This window comes from Dipodomys merriami, unplaced genomic scaffold, assembly GCF_024711535.1.
Source record: "Dipodomys merriami isolate MVZ:Mamm:240054 unplaced genomic scaffold, mDipMer1.0.p SCAF_25, whole genome shotgun sequence".
NCBI classification, from domain to species: Eukaryota; Metazoa; Chordata; class Mammalia; order Rodentia; family Heteromyidae; genus Dipodomys; species Dipodomys merriami.
In genome coordinates, this window is record NW_027203937.1 from 23,062,320 (window position 1) to 23,090,141 (window position 27,822).

Sequence of the window (27,822 nt, forward strand, 5' to 3'; positions counted from 1 at the left end):
ATGAAAAGAATCAATTGTTTTGGTCATCAGTGTTCTCAGAGCTGTTAAGCTAAAGCCAGAATATGACCATCAGTGGCCAAAGATTGCCCAGTGACAAGCAGAGGAAGTGTAAAGGCATTTCCCTGGGACTTACCTTACATAGGGCATTGCCCATGGAGGCATCAGCCCCATCCCTGGGGCACAGGCTTTCTGAAGTTGGGCCAGAGCCAGGACTGGAACTGGATCTACTTTCCAATTGTATGTCTGAAACTGATGTTATGTTCTGCAGAGGATAAGTGGTCAGACTTGGCACAGCCTGGGTGTGACCAGACAGTAGGCTGGGCCCACCTTGACAGTGATCACTTGCTAGGCTTGTGATAGCCTGTGGAGAATCACTCATCAGGTTGGGCGTGGACTGGTATGTGCCACGCACAAGGTTTGGTATGGACTGTAGATGAGTGGCTGTCAGGCTTGGCATGGTGTGGCTCTGAATACTTGAAAAGTTAGACACCGTTTGTGGAGGGCCACTTCGAAGGCTTGGTACTGCCTGGGGCGAACCAGCTGTCAGACTGTTCACGCTGTGGATCTGTGGCTCTAGGGTCCTTGCCAGTCTCGTAGATGACAACTCCATCTCCAGAGTGTTGGAAAATCCCATGATGCTCATGGAAGTGGAGTGCTATAGAAGCAGACAAGAGTAGAGTCAGGGTATTAAGTGGGGATATGCTCAGATTCCACTATGGCTTCTGCAAGTTGGATCAATGAGGTACCCCTCCTCCCTTACCCAAACCAATGCCAGGCCCCATCAACCTGCCTCCAATATCTCTCACCCATCTACTAATTCCTCTCTACTAATAATGCCTTAGTCTAACATGATTTTCAATCTCCATAGACATCAGAAGTGGCAAAATACAAAGTATTTCTCACTGAAGAACACACATCTGTTCATATCATTCCTATTCATAAAACTCTGCAGTGCCCTCCATTATTCTTAGAATGAATGAGAAAATGCTAAATAGCTTCCAGGGCCTTAATGACCTGTCTCTTACCCTCCTTGGTAACCACAGCTCGTACACCAATGCTCTCTTTAGTCTCTGGGCTCCAATGCTTTAAGACATGGTCTTCAGTTCCTCCTACTTCACCATAGCCTTCACCTCTTCTAAACAGACTGCCACATCTCTGTGGAACATTTTTTTACCCCTGCCCCCTGTCCCATTTATCTTTCAGAACTCAATAACTGCCAGTTTTGCAACAAAGCCTCTTTCATTCTCTAGCCATGACTAGACTCCTTGCCTTTAATGCTCTCATAATGTCTGGTCCTTGCAATTTTAGTTTCATAGCACAATCTGTGATGCCATTTGATTAATTTCTGCTTTCCCTATGATATCATAATCTCCATCAGGACATGATTTTGACTCTTTTGTTTACCTCCTATATTCTTAGACCCAAGTGCAGTGCTTGAATGAATTAATGAGCTACTAAACATTTTAAAACAAGAATATGTGACTGTTCTACAAATCTTAAGCCAAATGAACAGCAGCTTAGTCCTACTAACAACAGAGACTGAGTCTCCCAAAAAATGATTATTTTTATATGGCTTAGTTTATTGAGAATTTATTATATACAGGGCAATTTGCCAAGTGTTTTACATGTACTGCTTCGTTTAATTCTCAGAATAACCATTAAAGGGTGAAGGTTAGAGAAATCGTCTATATAAACATTTAGAACAATATCTGCTATGTTGTTCTTTGGGAGATTTAACTGCATAAAATGAAGAGTTGCATTAGTGTGTGAAATAACAATAATTTTTCAGATGGCCTTTAGTGTGAAGAAAATGTATTTATTAAATGTATACAAAAGAGACTGATGGTTATAAGTCAAACATCCTTCATATATACAAACAGCTGCTTCTACTGCTGCTGCTATTATTGTTACTGTGACCCTAGTTTTGCACTTGAGAAAAACATGACTCAGAAAGGCTTCAAAGATTTTTATGTTTCTTTAAAACATAATTTTATAAATTTCCATTTCTCTTTATTTGTGGTTGTATATAGAAATATAACACATTGTTATGTCTTGATCTTGTACCTTGCGACCCTACTAAAATCACTTCAGAATTTTTTATGCATTTCTGTGCACACAAATCAAGTAATAGTGACACATTTCTTTCGTACTCCATACACACTATCAGGCTAAATAGAAGTAGCAATAGTAGCCATCTTCATTACATTCCCAATCCCACAGGATCCTTTCACTGTTTCACCACTAGTACACTTGGGATTGGCTTTTCATAACTTTAGGATCCAGACCTTTGCTTCGAAGGCCACATTCTTCCAAAAGCTGACTGCCTCATTCCTTTCTCTCTGTCTCATCCTCTGTCCTTCAATTTCTTTGTCCTTCACTCATCTGTTTCCCTTCCTTTCTTCCCTTCTATTTTTCTTTCTTGTTATCATAAAACTTATGTTGCCAATTCTTTTTTTTTTTTTTTTTTGCCAGTCCTGGGGCTTGAACTCAGGGCCTGAACACTGTCCCTGAGCTTCTTTTGCTCAAGGTTAGCACTCTACCACTTGAGCCACAGAGCCCCTTCTGGCTTTTTCTGTGTATGTGATACTGAAGAATTGAACCCACAACTTTATGCATGCTAGGCAAGCACTCTACCACTAAGCCACATCCCAGCCCATGTTTCCAATTTTTAACTCTCAATTTTCATCTACCCATAGTAGACATTCAGAATTACATAGATAATTCTCAGTGACATCTTTGCTGCTAAGCATTAATCCATCTAGACTATCAAACTAAAAATTATCAGGCTGTATGTCACAAGTTATGCTCACAAGATAAAATCTCCACGGTCAAAATGCCACATTAGGGGTAGAGATCACAACTCTCCTGTCCTAATATAGGATATTATAATAATATATTATATATGATATATAGCATATAATATATTATATATAAGATATATATCATATATGTTATATATGATATATCATATATATGTTATATATGATAGATAGTATATAACATATAATATATATGAGATATAGTATATGTGATATATATCATATATTATATAATATACATTATAATTATTTATATTATATATCATATATATGATATATATATCAACTCTCCTGTCCTAATAAGTTATTGCATACCATGAGATGTGAGTTACTGTAATAATAAGGGAGAGAAAGATATATATATATAGTAAGCCATGGCAGCAGTGTGGAAGCTATCTCACAGTTTGTTTTGAAGTGATCCTGCTTGATCTGCTCCCCTAACACCCAAAAGATAGCCTGAGGTCAGTAGTATGTCCTGAGAGACTGCAGGATAGAAATTAAATTCTTTCATCTTCAATCACAAGGAGGCTAGTTATATATGGAGGTGTGATGAAGCTCTACTTGTTGGAAGAAGCTTCTATGGGAGAAGAATTCAGTCACAGTTATATTAGGAAGCCAGTCCCAGCCCCATTTCTATAACAAACATAATGGCATTTCTGGAACCTGCATTCATTATGTGCTATTTCTAATACTTCAACTAGCTCTCTGGGATGAAGTGCTAAATAAGTGTGTGTGTGTGTGTGTGTGTGTGTGTGTGTGTGTGTGTGTGTGTATGCATATGTGTATGTATGCTGATTTCATGTATCATATGAGGAATGCCTCTATACTACTCTGCTGCCTGTGGTGCCTCACATAGAGTCCAGCTGCCAGTGGAGATGATAGCACCTGTCCTTTCCAGAACCCAGGATTGGTCAGAGATCAAATGAGAGATGGTGAAAATGTACTTCCTGCTGTAAAGTCTTCCAAGGTTATCACTTATACTTCTAGACTGTGTAACTGATACCTTGACCAGAAATGGGCATTTTCAGATTTACAAGTGAAATCAAACTATAATCTAGTTCAGAGAAGAAGTCAAAATGCCAAATTCATTCACTAACAAAGGAGTTTAGATCATATTTAGGGAATAAGAGGAGACTATCTGAGCCTAGGACCCACTTTCTTGGCCAGGTGTGATGGTTCATATCCATAGTGACAGCAATCTAGAGGATGAGGCAGAGGCCAGCCTGGGCTAAATAGCATGACCTGGTCTCAAAAAAAAAAATCAAAATAATCTTCTCATACCTCCCCCTTCGTTATCACCTCTTCTATTACTCTAAATTCTCTCCTTCCTTAAACCCTTCTGTTAGTTTATCTGTCATCTGTCTTAATTGCCTGAAACAGCTGACTTGACATCTTGCCTACCCTCCAAAAGCTTCTACTAGTCATCTATCTATGCATCCTTCCACCATCTGACCTGTCTTCTGCTTGACTTATTACCTGATGTTCTACACCTTTCCACTGTATCAACTTTAGTCTCTTTCTGGAGTTCAATGTATTGATAATATAGTTCCCAATGTTTGCCATGTGATGTTGTCAAAATTTAGAAAGAACAGGAAGGGAAACTGAGACACAGAGTGATTATCAAGATTTCTAAAACGTATTCAGGCCCAAGATCAGGAATCAAGACTTGGCTTTGAAAATCTGCCTGCTGGGGCTGGGAAGGTGGCTCAGTGGTAGAGTGCTTGCCTTGCATGCCTGAGGCCCTGGGTTCAATTCCTCAGCACCACATAAGCAAAAAGAAAAAAGCCGGAAGTGGCGCTGTGGCTCAAGTGGTAGAGTGTTAGCCTTGAGCTGAAGAGCTGAGGGACAGCGCCCAGGCCCAGAGTTCAGGCCCCACAACCGGACCCCCAAAAAAAAAAAAAGAAAGAAAAAGAAAATCTGCCTGCTGGTCTTAATTGTTTTGTGCTATTAGCTAGAAGCTAGTGCCCTAATAAGAAGTACTTGTAAAATCAATAAACAGACACGTAGTACACATTCCCTGAGTTTAATAATATATGTTTCCAGGTCTTACAGCAAAATAATATTGCTGGGGGGAAAGCAATGCAGGTAGGGTAGCATGCCGCATAAATTAATTTGCCAGAAATCTGAAACATTCTTTCAATAACAAAAATGTTATTTTTAACATTTTAAAACACTTTCACACCTTGTCTTATTAAGCAGAGTAAATGGTGCCTAATGAATCAAGAAACTAAGGTGAACCATTAAGTAGTCTAGTGATGCTTTCAGAAAGTTTGAGAATAGAGCTTAGCCTGCTCTTTCAATGAATGATCTTCTATGGGATCACCAAGTGATACTTCTTGTCTTATCCTTTGTCACTGTGGCTATTATAGAAGTCTTGGCCCTGTGCTTCCAATCTGCTTATTGCTTTAATATAAGAAAACTAAAAATTTCTAAGGAAAACAAACCATGTATATAAACTTGTTATATCAAGAATGCTAATTAGAGGGGTAGGTGCAGTGGCTTACATCAGGACATGAAGACTAGAAGGACTGTGGTTCATGGAAATTCCAGGAAAAAAGTTAACAAGATCCCCCATCTCAAAAAAATGAGCCAGATGCTCACTTTGGCAGCATATATACTAAAACTGGAATAATACAGACATTACATGGACCCTGCACATGGATAACACCCAAATTTATGAAGCATTCCATATTTTTAATCGAAGAAAAAAAGCCATTTGGCTGTGAATGTGGCAGGTAGGACACCTTCCTAGCAAGTGTGAAGCCCTGAGTTAAAAAAAAAAAAAAAAAAAAACAGTACTGCCAAAAAAAAAAAAAAAAGCCAGGCATGGCTAGAATAATCTCAGCTACATGAGAAGTGTAGATCAAAGGATCATGCTGAGCCCAGTCTAGGCAAAAATGTGAGGCTCTATCTGAAAATGAACTAAAGCAAAAAGTTCAGGGAGGCATGATTCAAGTTATAAGAAATATGCCCAGGGCTGGGAAGGTGGCTCAGTGGTAGAGTGCTTGCCTTGCATGCATGAGGCCCTGGGTTCGATTCCTCAGCACCACATAAGCAAAAAGAAAAAAGCCGGAAGTGGTGCTGTGGCTCAAGTGGTAGAGTGCTAACCTTGAGCTGAAGAGCTGAGGGACAGCACCCAGGCCCAGAGTTCAGGCCCCACGACCAGACCGGACCCCTCCCCCCCCCAAAAAAGAACATATTCCCAGCAAGCTCAAGACCTTGCATTCAAACTCCAGCGTACTGCCAAGGAAGGAAGGAAGGAAGGAAGGAAGGGAAGAAGGGAGAGGGAGGGAGGGAGGGAGGGGAAAGAAAGGAAAGGAGAAGAGAGGAGAAAAGAGGAGAGGAGAGTATACTAACTAGATACCTGAGTGTTGTTTATGAGTTCATGCAGGTTATAATGCCTTGGTTTTGTGCCATCTAGTCTGCTGCTAAACCTTTGCCCGAGCACATCTGGTTTCTGGGATTTTCCACCCTACTGGTTAAAATCACCAAGTCTGACTACTATGTAAATGTACAACAGAAAAGGGACAAAGACTTGAGGTTTTTGTCTTGGAAATACACTGAAGGCCTTCACTTGAGTTGAGGAAACAGATAAAGCAAGGGCAGAGGTAAACTGCTTTGTGAATTAAATCCTTGAAATCCTTGAGTGCTTCAACACCTTCAAAATTAGGCATATTGCTTTAACCATAGATCTTGAAACAGCCCAATAAGATGGATAAGGGAAGAGACTAACATTTGCAGTAATTGGTTTCACATTCTGAGTTTTTAATAGTGAAGTTATTGATCTTATTGACAGTGAGTACTCTTCCATTTGAATGAAAAGCTCTCAAATTAATTGAGGCTATTTCTATGGATGTAATGAACATGGATATATGCCAAATGACCAATGTCAAATGAGAAAAGGTTCATGGAAAGTGAAGAGGTAAGAAATATGAAAAGTTTCTGGTGGCCCTCTGATCTGAGGAAGACAGAAAATTAGAGGATCCTAGAGTCTGAGGTAGAAGGAATAAGAAAGTAATAAATAAGATTCTGTAAGTCTTGGAGGCTTAGAATTTGGTCAGAAGTATTTTATCCAGGCTAGTGGAAGAAACTTACAGTCTGAGATGGTAGGGTTTGTTTTCTCATGACCAGAAGACCTAAACAAAGAGCTTAGGTTTGATCTGGAAAAGAAATCAAGATAGAACTGAAAAGACAGGTTTCTCAGATGTTACATTCAGGCAGTCAGACCTGACAAGTGTTTGTCTGGATGGGGCAGAGTAGATCCTTGTACAGTTCTGCAGGTTTCTGACCAGGCCATAGAACAGACTCTAAGAAAGCTTAAGGCCCTGGGAATATTCTCAACAGTTTCAGGACCAAGTTGAGTAAAAGACTGTTGCTGAAGTTAAGTATCCATGATCTGGTCTTTAACAGCATATTTGGAGATAGTAAAAGCAAGATGCCTAGTATTGCCTCACATATACCAGAGTTTAGAGAATGAGCTCAACTGAGTCATTTCCCAGCTCCACACTTGAATTTCCTCTTCCACTAGCTTATGTAAATTTCATTGAGCTATTATAAAGTTAAGAGTTTGGGCATCGAAAAGTGATTTGATAATGGTAAGTTCTGTCCATCTGAGTCATCATCCTTTATTGTTCTGCATCACTCTTCCTAATCTGAGTCACAGGAATGCCTACTGCTTCTTTGTCATTTAATGGAAATATATCCCAGACTCCTCTTAAAGCCAAGAGCATCTTCCTTAAAGTCTTCAGTGGAAGATCTGGAACTGTGCTGTGCAGTAGCAGAGAGCTTTTTCTTGTAGATGATGCGGAACTCAGATAAGTTATCTATGTTGCCTATGGCTTTGACTCCATGATAGAGCTCAAGAAAGCAGCATGTGTATTTTCAGCAGTTGACCAGTTCCAAAGTATGAGAAGAAGCCGTCAAAATGTCTTCCATTTCACTAGGGATATAAGGAAGTTCTGTTGTGGAGTTCCCTTGAACCAGGAGGGGGAAACTTGGGCAACAGCTTTTGCCAGAAAAAAAAGAAGTCAAAATTTGTTTTAAAATATCTTGCTAGATACAAGGAAGGTGGTAGGACATGCTGCTGAGAAAGCATAAGTCTCTAGAAAACCCATTCTAGAACTTCCATGTCTGATTTTCAACTGTAGTATGTTTCACCATGAACTCACTTAGCATCAGCTCTAAAGTCATTGGATGCTCTGCTCTAATGAAGTCCTCCTTGTGGTAATACAGGATTGTCGCTTAATGCACAGAAAGTTGCCTTGTGCCACAGGTTTCTCTTACAGCACCTTTCAAGTAGACATTTGATTTTCCTGGTACTCACAGGATAGGGAGTGGCTAAAAGCCAACATACCTTCACCAAATAAACATAACCAAGAGCAAAAGAGGCTGGTCTGAAGACCTCTACCCAGAAGGCCTCAGGCTATTTCAAAGATTATCAGGTAGGAAATTCCATCAGGTGAGAGACCAAAATACAGTCCTATTTCTCCCACTGAAGTATACAAAAAGAGGCAATTTAACCTAGTTGGTGAGCACAGGGTTGAGTTAGGACCCATATTCTGAACTTAACATTGCCCATGGTCAGCCATTTAACGCTTAGAGGGGTCACTTAACCTTTCTGTGTCTCAGTTTCCACATCTTTCAAAAGGAAATAAGAAAGTATCTTCCTCACAGTATTGCTAGGATAAACAAAGAAATAAAATGGAATTATCTATGTAAAAAAAAACTATTTAAAAAGTAAACACACACATACAAAGTATTATTATCATTATTCTATGATGAAGTATTCAAAATATTTAGTATTCTCAAGCTTCACACCTCTGCTCTATCCAACCAAACTTCAAAGCAACGAATTTCCTCAAAAGGAAAGTTGAGCCAGGCTCATACTTGTAATCCTAGCTACTCAGGAGGTTGAGATCTGAGGATCGCAGTTCAAAGCCAGCCTAGGCAGGAAAGTCTGTGAGACTCTTCTCTCCAATAAACCACTAGAAAACCAGAAGTGGCACGGTGGCTCAAGGTAGAGTGCTCGCCTTGAGCTAAAGAGCACAGGTACAGTACCCAAGCCCAGAGTTCAAGCCCCACAACTGACAACAACAACAACAAAAAAGAAAGTCCACATTTTTTTTCTTATTTCAATAACTATCTGTATAGTTCTGTACCTCTCATTGTCCACACAAAGGTTCTCCTGGGCCAGGATGACAACCTTAAAGGTCCTTTATCTGGGAGTCCAAGCCTTAAAGAAGTCTAGAAACCATCTGAAAAGAAATGCCATCCTCCCCTCCAAACTTTTTGGCAAGAGACCCAGTCTCATAAGAGTCACAGATGCTCAAAATGAGAGAGTTCCCAAGACTCTTACTAATCCACTGCCAAACCTGCAGCCACAAAGAGGACCTATGGTCCAGCATATTCTGACCTCTAAAGCAGCTGTCTTCTAGTCATCTAACATATCTTCCAAGGGAGAACATCAGCAATTCAAAACTTAACTTACTCCTCCCTATAAATATTTTTTTTGTTTGTCTGGAGTTTGTTTTTTGTTTTTGTTTTTGTTTTTTGCCAGTCCTGGGGCTTGAACTAAAGGCTTGGGCACTCTCCCTAAGCCTCTTTGTGCTCAAGGATAGCCCTCTACCATTTGAGCCACAGAACCATTTCTGGCTTTTTTGAATAGTTTATTAGAGTTAAGACTCTCACAAAACTGCCATCCTCAAATCTCAGCCTCCTGAGTAGCTAGAATTACAGGCATGAGCCACCTGCACTCGGCTTACAAAATGTTCTTTTCCCCTGCTCCCATTCCAATGAGCCAAGAGAGATATGGGTGTGGAACAAAAGGACTTGTTCTTGAAATCAGACACTGAGTCTAAAACTCTTGTAATCTGATAGCACTTGAAATCTTTGCTTCCTCTTCATTCCTAGGACAACTGATTAGATTCGAGTTCCTATTTCTCCTCTGTACTATTCCAGTATACTGCCAAAGTGACCTTTCAAATTTAACTCAGACCTTTCTTTGCCGAAAATCTTCAGTCATTTACCCCTGTCCCCAAGTCTGAATTCCAATTGCAAATTCATTGTAAGGCTTTCCAGTCAGTCTAGTTCAATCTCCAGTGTATCTCCTATTCCTAATAAGCCAAATTATCTGAAACCCTCCATGAGCCCCAGGCTTTCTTTCACTTTTGGACCTTCTAGGTTGCCAATTCCTTCTAAACTAACTTATTCTTCCTTTCCTTCCTTCACTAATGCAACTTCTTTCTCCTATTTCAATTCTTGGGTTTGTTTTGTTTTGTTTTGTTTGTTTCTGATCAGTCGTGGGGCTTGAACTCTGGGCTTGGGCACTGTCCCTGAGCTCGTGAGCTCAAGACAAGTATTCTACCACTTGAGCCATAGCACCACTTCATTTTCTGGTGGTAAACTGGAGACAAGAGTCTCACAGACTTTCCTGCCCAGTCTGGCTTTGTACTGTGATCCTCAGATCTCAGCTTCCTGAGTAGCTAGGATTACAGGTGTGAGCCACTGGCACGCAGCCTTCTCTTTCAATTCTTAACTTCAAACCATGTCATATAGTAAGTGTTTTATGAACCCTCTCTCCCAGAGTTAGGTGCTTCATTGGCTCATACTCCAAAGATTATCTCAGCACTTTATCATGATTAATTGTTTTGCTTATTTATCACTCTTGCCAGACTGTAAACTCCAGTGTGGGTCTGACTTCTTTATCAACCAATGTGTGAAGAATGTTTGCATGTGAGTTTTGTGTGTATGTGTGTGTGTGTGTGTGTGTGTGTATGTGTGTGTGTAATTTTTAAACACTGAATGAATATATAAATAGATACATGATGATCTTAGTATAAGAAGTTAAACCACTGAGAGTTAAACCACAAAAGAGCCTATTTACAGCACCTCTGGGTGAAACCATTTTCAAAAGGATAGGACAGAACAGGTACAGACAAAAGGCCACTAATATGAGATGGCTGATCAGATTTCAAGAGTCATTAGGAATTTCCAAATTAACCTTTCATTTTGCCACTTCTTCCTTTTCTAAACTCTGTTCTAAAGTACCACAGAGACTGACTGATCTAAGACATGGTGGTGCTATTGAGAGAGCCTGATGAGCAACTAGCAGAACTGGGCTTGCAGAGCCAGAGGGGTACTATAGGGTTGAGAGAATAAGGTGGAAGGGTGAAAACTGGCTGATAGAGTATGAAGAGCAGGACTGTGTGGAAGTACAAGGAAGACTAAGGTCCCAAGTTTGAGAAGAAACAGGATAAGTAGAATAGGGTCACAGTACCCAGGCAGGGGTGAATGCAGAGTATTACAGTACTAGGTTCCAGCTAGGAGGAGGATAGGGTTAGGCATATAGGGTATGGGTGAGAGTTGAGAGCTGAGTAGTTGTGGGAGTCTGGGTTACTGCCAGAGTGAATGAATACTTCCACCAAGAGGGTAGGTGAATTGATAGGAAGGTCTCTGGATCACTCATCTTCCGAGATGTCCCTCAGCTATCTCTCTGCAAGACAACCTGTTGACAACCCACTCAACAAATTCCATTGATTCAAATTCTAATGCCAACCATTTTCCAGTGGGGGAAAATATTTTCCCTATTTTCATTTCAGAAAGGAAAAGGGTTTAGCTTTGGATTCTAAAAGATTTCATTTTAAGTAAACCTCAGCTTTTTCTTCTGCTAGCTATGGGCCTTGGACTTCAGTTTCTTAGTTATAAAATGGCCCCCCTCATAAAACTGTTGGGGGGATTGAGACAATGTTTGTGAAGCACCATACATAGTCCCAAACAATAAATGTCCAGTTAATCTATTCTCATTTCCTTTCCCCTTAGTCAATACATGAGCCCCGCAGGCCCTATGATACTTGTTTATTAAGGAGTGCAGATAGAGGTGAAGAGGGACCTGTGCTGCTAATTCACTAGGACAGAAGGCATGAGTCAGGGCTCTGAAGCATCCAGGGACGGAGCAGGGATACTCCTCCCCCTACCCTGTCATCCTCATCCAGGTGACTGGGGTCTTTGCTGGTTGAGGGTCCCACATCAAGGAGAGGAGGCTTTGTTAGTACCTTTCTCACCACATTTGGAGAGGAGTGCTGGGTGTTGTTATCCATTGTGGGAACACTGTGAGGAGTTTCCTCCCCAGCTGTCTGGGGCAAGGAAGTAGTAGTCTTATCAAGAGGAAGAGCTGGCTTTGGATCCTCAGATGCTGGAGGCTCATCTGTAACCTAGAAAAGAATTGGGGTAGGTTTCACTACAGAAATAACAGCAGCAGTAAGGGCCAGTGCCCACTGTATCCTGCCTATTTGTCAGGACCTATACATTATGAAGTGTTTACATTTTTTTCAAAAAGAAAAATAATCTTAGGCTAGGGGGCATAACTCAAATAGTAGTGTCTACTTAGTATGCACAAGGCCCTGAGTTCAAACCCCAGTACTGTCAGTCTTCCTAAGAGTATATCCTCATATGACAATCTTACAACAGAATCCAAACCAAGCATTCTGAGCTAACTCTGTCATAGTCACTTTAATAATCATAAAATAGGGTCCTTTTGTTGATTTGTCTTTTGTTGTTAGTTTTGCGGTGATGGACATCAAAACTTGGATCTGATGCATGCTTGGCAAGTACTCTACCACTAAGCTATACTCCCACCCCATATCAGAGCTTGTGGCTCTCTATGAACCTCAGACACTTCTGTGTCATCATAGGGTTTATCCTACACCCCCTCTCAAAAGAACTAAGCCTCAGGGAACAACATTTGAAGCATTATCTGAAGTTGCCAATTATAAAGCACAGATGTGAAGCTTTATCATTTTTAGGGATCAAAAACTGTCTTTGAAGATGTAACTGTAATTATAGATTTAAAAAAGACAATACTGCGGAAAAAATGAGAAGGGGTAGATCAGGAAAAAGAGAAAAGCAGGATCTAACAATGAAGAGGTGGAAAGCAACAAATACTCCAGAGGTACAAACCGTGCTTTTTCAATAGAGAAAACAGGAATAGCATCCAATTTTTCCCTAAGGAAGGCTAGAGGTATAGCTCAAGTAGTAAAGGGCCTGTCAAGCAAGTGCAAGGACCTGAATTCAAACCCCAGTATAACCAAAAAGTAAAAGTGAGACAATATCCAATAAGGAAAGACTGAGGCCTCTTTTCTGTGGTGTTACAAAAAAAAAGTCAGCAGAAGCTGGGCGCCGGTGGCTCACGCCTGGAATCCTAGCTACTCAGGAGGCTGAGATCTGAGGATCGCGGTTCAAAGCCAGCCTGGGCAGGAACGTTCGTGAGACTCTTATCTTCAATAAACCGCTAGAAAACTGGAAGTGGTGCTGTGGCTCAAGTGGTAGAGTGCTCGCCTTGAGCTGAAGAGCACAAGGACAGTGCCCAAGCCCAGAGTTCAGGCCCCACGACAAAAAAAAAAAAGTCAGCAGAAGTGGATCCAGGTCTCAGCTCTCCTTTTCAGCACTGTATGATCCCTGGGCAAACTGCCTGACCACTCTAACCCCCATTACTTATACATGGTAATGTTGACCAAACAATGTTGCTGATGAAATAATTTGTACATATAAAATGCCTACCTTAGTAGACTTGAAATTGTTAGCCTAACCTCCTCTGCCTTAGGAGCCACTCCACTATCATAGGCCCTGCTGTAAAGTGTGGCCTTTCCTGAAATCCAGTGACATAGGCCCTTCCCTAAAATTAGCTGACTCAGGCCTCATCAGGTGACAATGGCAGCTGCAACCATAAACCTTAGCCCTGCCACAACAAAATGCCCCACTCTCACACACCTCACCAACTTCACATACAAACCAGACTGCAGAGTACTCCCTGCCCTTAGTGAAATTCTCCTTCCCCAGTCCCCTAGCCATATAAACCCCCTCGCTCAAGGACAAGTGCGGTCCTTGCCCAGAGGGTCAGCCTATGAGCTTGCTGACAATAAACTTTGCTGTATGTGACTTGGTGTCCTTGTAGTCTTCTGAGATGAGGCTTTTAGAAACAAAAATTAAGTTTACCCCTGGTGCAGTGTGAAAAAAGTGATGCCTATTAGGATCTAATACATACTCTCCCCCAATTCCCTCACTGTATGAAACTTCTAAGTTCCAGCAAGGAGTCTGGGATGTTACAAAGATAAAGAGTCAACCTTTTTTTGCCATGGCACTGGCAGGAGTCCAACACAGCTCAGAAAGTGCTTGCTATGGACAGGGCCAAGCTAGGCCACTCTGGAGAGTACTGATTACAGAACTCAGATCTATGTTAGGATTAATACTATGTTCTTTGTAGCTTTGCTGAGCTAGGAGTTGAATCTATGGTAGTTCTGAAATGTGAAGGTTCAGCTCAAGACCACCCTAAGATGAATAAGCTGTTTCATGTACCACTCTATAACCAAGGAGACAGTGTTCCCTGAACATCCTAGTCCATGGCAGCTCACCTGTAGGGTGTCCTCCTGACTCTGGGACTGGACAGGTGCTGGCTGCCTCACAATGTAGTTGATCTGCCCCACAATGGTTTGCTGAAGATGCTGAGGTGATTTGGTCTGACTCAACTGCAGGCTGGGCTGCTGAGCCTGCAGGAGAAGCTCCAAGTCCTTCTGCATCTCCTCCAGCTCAAACTTGTGGTGCATTATATCAACATTCTGGGAACAGGCAGGCCCAGGAGGGTTCTCGTGCTGACCAGAAGCCAGATGTTGGGATGGAGGCAGAGGTGGGGGTGGCTGCTGTGGGGGTGGGGGAGGTGGAGGTGGCGGAGGTGGCAGCTGCTGCTGTGGCTGTTGCTGAAAATGACTGAGCTTCAGCTTCTGGTGGTGGCCAAACTGGACTTGGATGGAGGGTGCCTGTAAGGTGGGCTGGGCATGGGCTGCTTGCTGAATGTCCTGTGGGGGAACGATGCACACTGGCTGTGAAGTCAGGTGCTGCCCTGGCCTCTGGGGTGTGCTCTCTTGCTCTGCAGAGGGCTGGGTTTCTAGCCAGGGCTGCATCAGCTTGGGAGGATGAGGACTACAGGCTAGTTCCTTCTCCCTGGGTAGCACAGTCGGGCACTGCAATGACCCTAGCTGGTGAGGCATCATCTCAGAGGGCTGCCTAAAACTGTGGGCCGGATGGATACTGGGTGGGGGGACCTGGCTTTTGAGAGAAGACGAGACTGGGGAACAGTGGGAGCAGCATACAGATGAGGAGCATAGTGCTGAAGGTTGAAACTTGTGTGAGGGATGACTGAGAGCCTCTTGCTGAGCCACTGGGGACCGGTGGCTTGGATAAAAGGATGGAGGCCCCTGTAAGCCCCCATAAGCAGTGGTATCTGTGCGGGACAGTTGTCCACCTTCAGCAGTTATGCAACCTGGAAATTCAGAGGATAGAAATGTTCTCAAGATTATGTACAATTGTACTCCTCACTCCCACTACTTCTTGCTTCTAGGACCAAAGGACACCATTCAACAAATCTGTATCAGGCATAGAGATTAAGAAAATCCAACCTGTGATCTCTAAGACTCCATCTAAAATGCTGACAGTAATAGCACCTGTATAGTCCTGCTTTGATGGCTGGGGATATTTGAGGGATTGGCTTAGGCCTGACTATTTCTATCCCACAGGCAAACCAGGGCTTCTTCACATAGCACCCATTCCTCTTTATTTTTTTAACGCTTTATTTTTTTAAGACTCTGACAGAATGAGCATTGAGGGTTGGGAGGGAACATGCTAGAAAGTAGTAAAGAGTACAGAGTTGGGGGCTGGGAAGGTGGCTCAGTGGTAGAGCGCTTGCCTTGTATGCCTAAGGCCCTGAGTTCGATTCCTCAGCACCACATAAGCAAAAAGAAAAAAGCCAAAAGTGGCGCTGTGGCTCAAGTGGTACAGTGCTAGCCTTGAGCTGAGAGACAGTGCCCAGGCCCAGAGTTCAGGCCCCCCGACCGACCCAAAAAAAAAAAAAAAAAAAGAGTACAGAGTCATTCCTGGGACAAAGTCTCCAGATACAAGTCTGGGTAACCGTGTGTTAGGTAAATCATATGGAAGAAGTTAAGGAAGCTCCCATGCCAGGTCAGTGCCTGGCACCAGCATTGCCCTCTGAAGTCTCTGGACTCCATGAGTAGATTATATCTATTCGTCAGCCAACTCCTTCAACCTTTTTTTTTTTTTTTTTTTTTTTTGAGTATCAGTCCTGGGGCTTGAACTCAGGGCCTGGGATTGTCCCTGAGATTCTTTTTTTTTACTCTTTTCCTCCTGAACTCTACCTTGAACCATAGTGCCACTTCTGGCTTTTTCTGGGTAATTTATTGGAGATAAGAGTCTCATGGACTTTCCTTTCCAAGCTGGCTTCAAACCACAATCTTCAGATCTCAGCCTTCTGAGTACAAGGACTATATGCATAAGCTACTGGCACCTGAGTAACTCACTGCTTGCTTACAAGAAGACTAAGTCAGCCAGGCACCGGTGGCACACACCTGTAATCCTAGCTACTCAGGCTGCTGAGATCTGAAGATCACAGTTCAAAGCCAGCCCAGGCAGGAAAGTCCGTAAGACTCTTATCTCCAATAAACCACCGGAAAACCAGAAGTGGCATTGTAGCTCAAGTGGTAGAGCACTAGCCTTGAGCTGAAGAGCTGAGGGACAGAACCCAAGCCCAGAGTTCAAGCCCCACAACCAACAAGGAAAAAAAAAAAAAGAAGTCTAAGACCCTTAAGGACAGAGAACATGTGCAGATACTGGGCTTAAACTGAGGCCTGGGCATATTCTCCCTTGGCTTTATCACTCAAAGCTGGTATTCTACTACTTGAGCGAGCCACAACTCCACTTCTGGTTTGGTTTTTTTGTTTTTGAGGGGGCATTTTTTGGTGGTTAATGGAAGATAGAATCTTCATGCCCAGGCTGGCTTTGAACCATGATCCTGAGATTTCAGTCTCCTCAGTAATTAGGATTATAGACATGAGCCACTAGCACCAGACAATATTTTTGATTCACTTTTTTTTTTGTGGGGGGGGGGTCCGGTCATGGGGCCTGAACTCTGGGCCTGGGCACTGTCCCTCAGCTCTTCAGCTCAAGGCTAGCCTTCTACCACTTGAGCCACAGCGCCACTTCTGGCTTTTTTCTTTTTGCTTATGTGGTGCTGAGGAATCAAACCCAAGGCCTCAGGCATGCAAGGCAAGCGCTCTACCACTGAGCCACCTTCCCAGCCCCTTGATTCACTTTTTGTCCTTTAGTGCCCAGCACAGGCCACAACCTATTGCAAGTGCCTACCAAAGATCCGCTAAATTAAATGAAAGGAGAGAGGGAAGCAAAAAGTAAATCTAATATTATTTATCGCTTTGCCAAGTTCAAGAAACTTTCAATGAAATTAACAACCTAAAATGAAGGCAGCGGTTGGGTAATTAATTTAAGAAGCCCATTAACCTGTCAACACAAACACAACTTCAAATTCTCTATATTCTGCCTAAAGATTTTATGCCAAAAAATTTCTGAAGCATGGAAGAAAAATATACAAGGTCATGGATTATCTTCTTTCATCTCAACCCCAAAGGATGTGTGTGTAATACAAGCATACAAATCTCAGTATTCTGAGATGCCCCTGCTTGTATCCACACACATATACTCTGTGAGGCTATATACACACGTTCACCTGCACTGCCATACAGCATTCTGGAGAGCAGGGCCACTGTCTTGTCTCTTCTCTAGCAATGAAACCAAGGTAACAGGGGAAACATTCATAGAGAACGAGAAATTCAGATTTTAAGCAGTGGTGTTTCAAAGTCTTATATTGCCAATGTTATTTAGCCTACACACACACACACACACACACACACACACACACACACACACACACACAGACACACACACACACACACACACACACACACACACGTTTTGCTGAATGACCCCATCACCATTGGCAGTCTCAAAAATGCTTTCTTTTGGTATATGCTAACCTACCCAGTTCACCTTCTAAACATTAGATTGCCTACATTTATTCTTGTCAATTAGATTAAATTTCACAAAATGGTCCTGGCTTACCAAGGGAAGCCAGCTGCTTGGTCCAGAAGTTCGGCTCCCATGTGAATCTGATACTCCAAGGAGACCCAGGATCTGTATTACAACTTGTCTCCAACAATCGCTGCATCTGAAATACAATCTGACAACAGATTTGGGCATCTTGTGCCTGAATGACAATGCCTTCTCCCTCACTCTTTGGACAAATTGAAGGGCTCAAAGTCATGGATCTTTAGGTTATGCTCATCCTTATATTCTCCTTTCCTTGTCCCTTAGTATCTTCATGCCCTCCCAACTAACCCCCTTCCTGTTTTGAATGCTTCTGGAATCCCTACACTCTCAGCTTCCCCAGACCTCATGTGATTTGGAATTCTTCCTCAGGACATTCATTCTGCCATCAAGGCAAGAATGCATCTATAGGCCCCTGTAGCTATTCCCTCCACCAGCTGTAAAACCCTTCCATCCTACTGAGTTGCCATCTTCCTCCTTGAAGCCCATCACCTATTTCCATCACTACTCCTATTTACCCAGGATATGGGGAAGTGGTGTCCAACTTCTACCCTGCCATCATCTAGTTGACTAATGTCCTCAAGCAACATCTTGGTTCTTTCTTTCCTGATTTCTTTAACATTATCACTTTTGCCATTTTACCTGTGAGACCTTGAAGTTCAACAACCTAGTCTCTGATCACAGTTAGCGCTCCCTCTTTCAGAGCATGCTCTTCAGCCTCAATGGACTCTCTCCCCATCACTAACACCTAACCTTAGGTAGGTCCAGTCATTCTAAAGCTATTTTATGCCAAGCATTGGTGGCACATACTATAACCCTAGCTACTCAGGAAGCAAATATCTAAAGATTGCCTTTCAAAGCGAGGCCAGCCAGGAAAGTCCAGGAGACTCATTAACCACCAAAAAACCAGAAGTGGTGCTGTGGTTCAAAGTTGTAGAGCACTAGTTGTAGAGCGAAAGAGCTCAGGGAACAGTGCCTAGCCCCTGAATTCAAGCCCCACAACTGGCAAAAAAATGAAATTAAAATGAAAAATAAAGCCATTTTATCTATGGTCACATAAATGATCATTAATTACAGAGGCACCGTCAGACCTTATCCTCTTCTTTCACTATCTTTAGTGACTATTTATTTTACTATTATTTTTTTGGGGGGGGGTCCGGTCGTGGGGCCTGAACTCTGGGCCTGGGTGCTGTCCCTCAGCTCTTCAGCCCAAGGCTAGCCTTCTACCACTTGAGCCACAGCACCACTTCCGGCTTTTTTCTTTTTGCTTATGTGGTGCTGAGGAATCGAACCCAGGGCCTCATGCATGCAAGGCAAGCGCTCTACCACTGAGCCACCTTCCCAGCCCCTTTAGTGACTATTTAAAATCTTCACTTCAGCACTACTCAACCAATACCTAACCTTCCTATTATCACCTTTTACTTCACAGAGGAAAAAAAAGATCAGAAGAAAACATGTATTCTATCCTTCCTCTAAAGTGAACTATATTATACAGCTACTTTCTTTCCTTTGATCTCAGAAGAAAGGAATCTCCTTTGAAGTCAACTAGTTCACTGTAATCCCACCTTCTCCTGTATTTTCTATATGCTCACTCCACCATTCATGTCTTCTCTGTTGTCAACTTCCCTATACATTAATGTTCTCCAAACTTAAAAAAAGCATTTTCCCAACTCTGCTTCCTTCCCGAGCTACTTAATTTCCTTATCTCCATTTCCTCACCTCCCATCTCAGTTTCCTTATTCTGGTTTCTGACTCTTCTACTTTGCAGGAACTTCTTTCAAAGGACTAACAGGGACTTTCTGATTCCCAGATCTCAGTTTCTCTTTACTATTCATCCTCTTACACCCACACAGCATAGATAAAACTGACCACTTAAATTTCTGTGTCTTACACTCTTCACTTCTCTAACCTCTGATTGTTGTTTGTCATTCTTTTCACTCATTTATTTCCTCTGTCTGTGTAGAATTGATTATAGTCCCTAGGTTCCAGATTTACTTTCTTCTTCCTTCACACAATATCCCTGTCTCCTACTTCTCTATCTCCAGCCTTGACTTTTCTTCTAACTTCCAGAACAATCCATCAAACTGGCTTTTGGTTCTCTCCTTTTGGATGTCCAAAGGCATCTTAGATTCAATACATTCAAAAATACAGACCCTATGAAACCCCTCTCAAAATTCTCTCTCCTTCTCCCTGGCATCATCTTCTTCATAAGCACAACATTTTAAAATCTTTTTCTAATTCCTCCTTTCCTCTTAGGCCTCCACTTAAACATCAGTAACTCTATAGTATGTCTGTATACTACTTATGTTCAGGCTATTATCCAAATCCATGATTTAAACAAAGAACCATTATTTCCAGCTGAGTTACCTGGAAGAGGACAGGACCATTTCAAAACCTGGTTTTTTGTATTACAGGATTTGATAAAAGATGATGTTTACTTACTAACCCAGAAGCAGTGATTGAGTATGAAGGATGGATGGAGTTGCTATCTTACTCCTCAAAAAAAAAAGGCACCTCCCAGGACAAACTCACTGCCTCTGTGACACAGGCAATGTTCTAATCTGCTTTAAGAGCAGGCTGAGGGGTGGTTTATCTTACCAGCTCTTTGCTGAAAAGGAAAGGGACACTTGTCTTGCTGCAAACAGCCCAATTGATGAAATTCTGCACATGTTCAAATTGACGGTTGAGAACCATTATGCTCTGTAACTGCTGTTCCAGCTTCTGTTTTCTTTCATTAGTGATGCCCTATGCACAGAGACAGAAGACAGAGTACCTAATCCTGTTCACGGACGTTGGAAAGTCGGACGGTCTTGTCTGTATCAGCAAGAACACTGATGGAATCAGATGAGACTGCACCCCTGAGTGCCAGACAGCAGGACAGAGTGCTGCCATGGTCTTCTGACAGATGTAAAAAGGAGGGAGAGGTGGTGGAGAAACTGTAGTGCAAATATAGAATGGACAAGGAATGGAGAAATAAGTGAATGCCTACATCTCTTAGGCATAACCTATTGGAGAAGGTGGGGTGTTTTGTGACTAAAAATCTGCTCTGTTGAGAATGGCACTTGCCTAAGGGTCATTGCAGTGATAAGAGTATGAATTGAGTTTCTAACCATTAACCCTCCCAAAATCAGAATGGAAATATTAAGTTAAAAAAAAAAAAAGCAGATAGCTGTGGAAACCGAATATCTAAATTCTAGCTATGCTGCTTCTGGCCCTGGGACTAATTTTATGTGTGCCTGGCTTCTGTCCCAGTGAAAGCAGAGAACTAATCCATCTAGCCACATGTACCTCCAACTCCTCTATGAGTCCATTGGCCTGTTTGTTCAGTTCATTCATTAGAACCATCTTGGCCATTTTGATCTGGTTTTCCACCTTTCTGTGCTGATGCTTCACTTCAAAAATCCTGTAAACAAATGGGACAAAATACAATGAGCCCTTCCCTCATGACCCCTGAGAACTGAGAGACAGCCAACAATTTGAAAGCTTCCTGCTAAGATCAGGATCCAGCAGATTCCAGACAAAGGAAAGAAAATTTCCTCCATCACCACCCTTTATAACTTAGTCCCCCTGATCTGAGTGGGACAATGGCTCAATGGCTCAAAGTTCAACTTGGATTTTCTAGGTAAGCCTGAAGTCCACATCCAGGGCAACCCAGAAGAGCTTACCAACTGACACAGTATGAAAGGCCAAACAAAGAGTTAGGTGTATGATTTCATGTCATTTACTCTCTTAAAAAGGAGGATGTGGGGCTAGGAAGGTGGCTCTGTGGTAAAATGCTTGCCTTGCATATATGAGTCCCTGGGTTCCATTCCTTAGCCACATAAACAGAAAAAGCCGAAAGTGGCGCTGTGGCTCAAATGGTAGAGCCCTAGCCTTGAGCTGAAGAGCTGAGGGACAGCACCCAGGCCCAGAGTCCAAGTCCGATGATGGACCAAAAAAAAAAAAAAAAGGAGGATGTTCCCAAAAAAGGGTCAAAAGGTAAAAATAGCAGAGGGAAACAGAAAAAAAGACTAGTGGTTTCTGAGGACCATAGGTGGTGGAAGGGGGAAAAGAGTGACAATGTATATGGGGCCTCTTTTGAGGGGAGATGAAATGTTTTAAGAGTAGACAATAATTATATAACCAATTTCACAATTCTCTGTCGTACCAAAAGACCAAAGAATTATGATTTTTTTTTTTTGCTAGTCTTGGGGCTTGAACTCAGGGCACGGGCTCTGTTCCTGAGCTTCTCTGTGGTAGCTTCTATACCACTTGAGCCACAACTCTACTTCTGGCTTGTTCTATGTAGTTTATTGGAGAAAAGAGTCTCACAGACTTTCCTGCCCAGGCTGGTTTCAAACCATGATCCTCAGATCTCAGCTAACTAGGATTACAGGTGTGAGCCACTGGTGCTCAGCTATGCATTCTTAAAATGTTGATTTTATGCATATAAAAATTATGTTTCAATAAAGCTATTTTAAAAAGAAAGACTTTGAAATCTTGAAGTCTCCACAGACCTAGCTTACAAACTAGCTCAGTTATGTTATTAGCTATGTTATCTAAATTATCTATACTCTGAACCTTGGCCTCCTCATCAGTAAAATAGAGAAAGCCCTTACTGAAACTATTACAAGAATTGAAGCCAGATCCCGGAGGTTCATACCTATAATCCTAGCTACTCAGGATGCTGAGATCTGAGGACTGTGGTTTGAAGCCAGCCAGGGCAGGAAAGTCTATAAGACTCTTATCACCAATAAACTACACAAAAAAAGCTAGAAGTAGAGCTGTGACCCACGTGGTAGAGCACTGCCTTGAGTAAAAGCTGCTCAGGGAGCTGGAAAGGTGGCTCAGTGGTAGAGTGCTTGCTTTGCATGCATGAGGCCCTGGGTTCGATTCCTCAGCACCACATAAACAAAAAGATAAAAGCAGGAAGTGGCTGTGGCTCAAGTGGTAGAGTGCTAGCCTTGAGCTGAAGAGCTAAGGGACAGCGCCCAGGTCCAGAGTTCAGGCCCCACGACCGGACCCCAAAAAAAAAAAAAAAAAAAGCTGCTCAGGGACAGAGCCCAGGCCCTGAGTTCAAGCCCCAGGACTGGCAAAAAATTAGAAAATAAAAATAAAAATTTTTTTAAAGAATTGAAAAAAAAATAATGTTGTTCTCCCGTATGATGTGTTTATAGTTCCGATTCTTTTATTTACTTATTTATTTTTGGTGGGTAGTAGGGCTTGAACTCTGGGCCTGGGCACTGTCCCTTAGCTCTTCAGTTCAAGGTGAGCTCTCTACCACTTGAGCCATAGCACCACTTCCGGTTTTCTGGTAGTTAATTGGAGATAAAAAATTTTATGGGCAGGGCGCTGGTGGTTCACTCCTGTAATCCTAGCTACTCAGGAGGTTGAGATCTGAGGATTGCGGTTCAAAGCCAGCCCGAGCAGGAAAGTCCGTGAGACTCTTATCTCCAATAAACCACTAGAACACCGGAAGTGGCACTATGGCTCACGCGATAGAGCGCTAGCCTTGAGCTGAAGAGCTGAGGGACAGCGCCCAGGCCCAGAGTTCAAGCCCCATGACCGACAAAAAAAAAAAAAAGTTTCATGGACTTTCCTGCCTGGGCTGGCTTTGAACCATGATCCTCAGATCTCAGCCTCCTGAGTAGCTAGGATTACAGGTGTGAGCCACCAGTGCCCAGCTAGTTCCTATTCTTTCTCTATAAAATACCAATGGTTTCATGTCACTTGTAGGTTTACATGGAAAACCCTAGGAAAAGGAGTGATCAAAGGCAGAGTACCAGCAACCTGTTACAGCCTCATAATAAACTGTACCTGTACTGTGCCCCCTTGTTCTCAGACACTCAGTTCTGGCTAGTTCACAGGCATGTACATTGGCTCAACCTGAACTAGCTTGTCCTCAAGTCACCATCTGGTGACTGGAAGACCCATCATTGGCCTTGAGTCCTCTTTAGGCCATGCTGTAGGCCTTCTAGAACATCTGCTCACACCTGCTTAATCACATGTCCTAGAACTCAGGATGTGAGGGAGCAAAACATTTACAGTAATGGCAAGGCATTTGCCTAAGCTACCTGTCCTCAATTTGCTTTGCTGATGTCTGTAGACTGGATTTCTTATGTGCCACCTGGGTAGTCACACTTTCCAGAAGCATCCTCTGGTTTTGTAGAACTTCTTCAACATGTCTGCACCTAGGGTGAAGAGACAAAAGCAAACGCTGAGAAAAAAACGATTCCTATCCTAAGTCAAGCAAGAATTCTACTTGCACTGCACTGCCTCAGCTAGGCCCCCAGAGTACATAAATTACATTTGGAGATAGTCAAAGGCACTGCAGACTCTTTTCCTATTGAGTCTTTTCAAGAAGTCACACAACTGCAACAAAGAGCTACAGATTGGCTGAGGCAGAGACAGAAATATTCCCCCTTGGGATTGAGTCTCATTATGTAGCCAGGCTGGCCTCAAAGTCATGATCCCCCTGCCTCAGCATCCCAAGTGCTTGGAGTCCGGTATGTGCCACCTTGCTCTGCTTCCAGGAGAGGTTCTTGATGCCCAGCACTCTCCAAGTACGTAGTTCAGAGCCTTCCCAAACTCACTTCAAGCAACTCACCTGTGTTCCTTGTGTTCCACCATTAGGCAGCTATGGCATGTGAGCACATCACAGGTCTCACAGAAGAGCTTGAGCACTTCCTGTGTGTGTAGAGGACAGTACAAAGCAAAGTCCCCAGAACCACCATTCACTCCTGCCAGAGAAAATAGAGAATGTAGGCTTCTCCTGCCCATGTAGACCACTCAAGAGTCCACTGAGCAGCCCTTGGTCTTCAAATAACACTGCAGGAGAAGGGATGCAAATGAGAAGTGTCTTCCTGCAGGACAGGAAGGATCCAGGTGTACAAGTTGGAATTCTAGCTTAGTCTGGCTCATTTGTTCAGCTGTCCCAAAATAGCATATCATTATACTAGCATGCTACCATATGTCAGAGGTGAGAAGGAGCTTGCTACTTCTGTGCATGTATGTTCCAAAATTAACCTAAACTTCTTCATTCATCAGGATCCTGTTGTTATGGGGATGAAACCAGCTACTCAGCCTTGCTAGGCTCCAGAAGAGACCACATGGATGACAAATTCTGTTTCCTGTGGGCTTGACAAACATAAATCCCCTCCCACCATTCAAGGGCCTTAGAAAAATACATGTCAAGGAGATTGTCATTTAAAACAGACATTACTGGATGGGCAAAGAGGTAAGTCCTCTTCTAGACTGTTAAGTCACTTAATGTGGAAGGTAAGAATTCAGCTAGCTTCCATGATGATTCAAGATTATGCTATGCTCCTGGAACTATCTCACCCACACTTGCATAGCCCATCCTGATAAGGAGAGGCTGGAGTGAGTCACTCCTTTGACTCTTAAGCAGACTTACTTCCTTTACAAAAGGCTCTGAAACCATTCCAACTATCTATCTCCTCCAGCTAGGAAATAAGCTTGGAGAGCTATCCTCCAGAGATTTTAGAGTTCAACAGTGCTTTAGAGCACAAGGCAGGTAAGGAGAGGGAGAACTGTACCTGAAGATCCTTTCTGAGCTCGAGAGAAGACTGGACCCCCAGGGACAGGACCATGCCGGTGCTCCTCTGTGCAGGAGCTGCACAGCCAGCGATTACAGTAGGTGCAGAGGATGTGTGCTGCCCTCTTCTCCTTGCACTCGGAACAGTTCTAAAAGCAGAAAGTTGGCTGTTATTGACCATATCCTCCTTGTGTCTTCCTCTACAAGTTGCAAATGCTAATGCTACAGAGACTAGGGCCCTGAAGGGCTGTTCCTCCACGACTTTAAAGTGTGGCTACTAGAAAGCTACTGGAAGTACTGGTGAGGGAAAGCACCCTTTGTGACTAAATGAGAAGAGTCCACCTAGGGCCCTTTCACACAAGTCCTATGCTAAAGCTGAATACTCAAACAAGCCAAGGATCTGCCCTCAAAGCATATACAGATTGAGCAGGTTGATATCATTTAAGTGGATAATGCTGTGATATATAAGATGTCACAAGTAATTAAGAACCAAAAGGAGGTTTTCAGCCTAGGAAAGTTTTCACCAAAAGGTAATACTTAACTTGGTTATTAAACGATAAACATGATCACCAGGAAGACAAGGGAGGGAAGAGTTACAACAGAGGGAAAACAGAGAGGGGAGAAAAGCTTCAGATGTGGAGATATACAAAAAGGTGACATATACAGGCAAGAAAGAGCAAATATAGACCAACTTTGAGAGTTTCAGATTTAAAGTTTCCACACCTGGGATCTGCCTGGCCTGAGAGTATTTGTTCCTCTCCTATCTAAATGTTCATTCATTTGGGAATACATAGCATGCCAGGGTTGATATGAACCATCTGCAAAAGAGGAGATTTGGAGAAACTACACCTGCCTGTGCCTGACTCATCCACCACACCGATGTGGATTCTGAATTTTACTAATTAAACTACAAATTCTCTAGAAGTAGAATTCATATTCTGACTTCCTATCACCTCAGACAGGGCCCTGGCATATAACAGATATTCAGTAAGAATTAGACATAGGAAGAAGTAAATAATAAGAATGCCCTAGTAGAGTGGGAAAGTGAAGAGATATCAGACAGTAAGTTATATAAAACTTGCACAAAAGATGATAGTTGCTAAGTACAGGCAAGACTAATGAACCTATTAAATCCAGGATGGTATGTGAATTTCACCTGAGAGAAAGGGGCATAAAAGCCCACTACTGTTATTTTTCAGTAAGAATTATAAGGAAAAATACCTAGCTAAATTAAGCAATGCTTAATAATTAAGTAATGCACATTCACCTTCCAGGGTGGAAAGCATGTAATTTTCACTTAATAGAAAAAAAAACTACATTTCTTTTCTTTTTTTCTTTTTTTTTGGGGGGGGGAGTCCGGTCGTGGGGACTGAACTCTGGGCCTGGGCGCTGTCCCTCAGCTCTTCAGCTCAAGGCTAGCGCTCTACCACTTGAGCCACAGTGCCACTTCTGGCTTTTTTTTCTTTTTGCTTATGTGGTGCTGAGGAATCGAACCCGGGGCCTCAGGCATGCAAGGCAAGCGCTCTACCACTGAGCCACCTTCCCAGCCCCTACATTTCTTTTCTTAATTCAAATATTTTTATTTCCTTCTAAATAGAAGGAAGGAAGAAAGGATGGATGAATAGAGGGATAGATGGATGACAAGGAAAACTGATAGAAGAGTAACAAGTAGGAGTGATAAGTGGAGAGACTTATATAGACAGGGGCCCCAAAAAGGATCAGCTGTTTATTTCTTTGTCCTGACTTACCCTGGCCATTTTGGGTTGCCCAGGAGGAAAGTGCTGCAGAAAAAAGTGTTCAGTTACATCCCTGGTAAGATATACTCGCTTACACCCAGGACAGGAGATGAACTCTAGGAAGGGAGGGAAGAGAAGGACAAGAGTCAAAACAACAGAACAGATTATACATAAGACATAAACAGAGGTATGTAGCAATACTTGCTTTTGCCATAGGATTCTTTACATTCATAGACTGTTGTTCATTTATCTGTCTTTGGGAGGGTAAGGGAAGGCACAGAAATGGAGGGACAAAGGGTGACAAGTACAGCAGTCACTAGACACTATGTTAAGATATATAACTTGTGGGTGGGGATGGGAGAGAAAAACTGGAGAAAGCAAGGGATGGAGTGACATTGTCTAAAAAGAAATGTACTTATTACCTGACATATGTAACTGTATACCCTCCCTCTGTACATCTTTTTTTTTTGTCATGGGGCTTGAACTCTGGGCCTGGATGCTGTCCCTCAGATCTTCAGCTCAAGGCAAGTGCTCTGCCACTAGAATCACAGCGCTACTTCTGGTTTTCTGGTGGTTCATTGGAGCTAAGAGTCTCACAGACTTTCCTGCCCAGGCTGGCTTTGAACCATGATCCTCAGATCTCAGCCTCCTGAGTAGCTAGGATTACAGGCGTGAGCCACTGGCGCCTGGCTTTGTACATCATCTTTATAACAACAATAAAAATATAAATAACTAAATAAAACCATACACTGAATGTGAGTATCCTATCAGAGGC

General features: G+C 42.6%; 1 protein-coding gene and 1 non-coding gene across 5 annotated transcripts in view; one reads left to right on the forward strand and one right to left on the reverse strand.

Moving 5' to 3' along the window:
• Positions 1-27,822, reverse strand: part of Trim66 (tripartite motif containing 66) — a 71,330-nt gene that overhangs the window by 19,027 nt on the left and 24,481 nt on the right. For all 4 annotated transcript variants that reach the window (XM_070035258.1, XM_070035257.1, XM_070035259.1 and 1 more), the window contains 10 exons: positions 27,060-27,163; positions 25,313-25,460; positions 24,364-24,496; positions 23,831-23,947; positions 21,066-21,180; positions 20,376-20,522; positions 17,793-17,910; positions 14,225-15,129; positions 11,870-12,028; positions 134-655 (listed from right to left, as the gene is read on the reverse strand). In XM_070035258.1, the coding sequence (XP_069891359.1) occupies positions 134-655; positions 11,870-12,028; positions 14,225-15,129; positions 17,793-17,910; positions 20,376-20,522; positions 21,066-21,180; positions 23,831-23,947; positions 24,364-24,496; positions 25,313-25,460; positions 27,060-27,163 (2,468 nt within the window). The remainder of the gene's footprint in view (positions 1-133; positions 656-11,869; positions 12,029-14,224; positions 15,130-17,792; positions 17,911-20,375; positions 20,523-21,065; positions 21,181-23,830; positions 23,948-24,363; positions 24,497-25,312; positions 25,461-27,059; positions 27,164-27,822) is intronic.
• LOC138836654 (U6 spliceosomal RNA) lies at positions 5,413-5,515 on the forward strand. Its single transcript, XR_011374975.1, has one exon. It is a non-coding gene; the product is annotated as a U6 spliceosomal RNA (small nuclear RNA).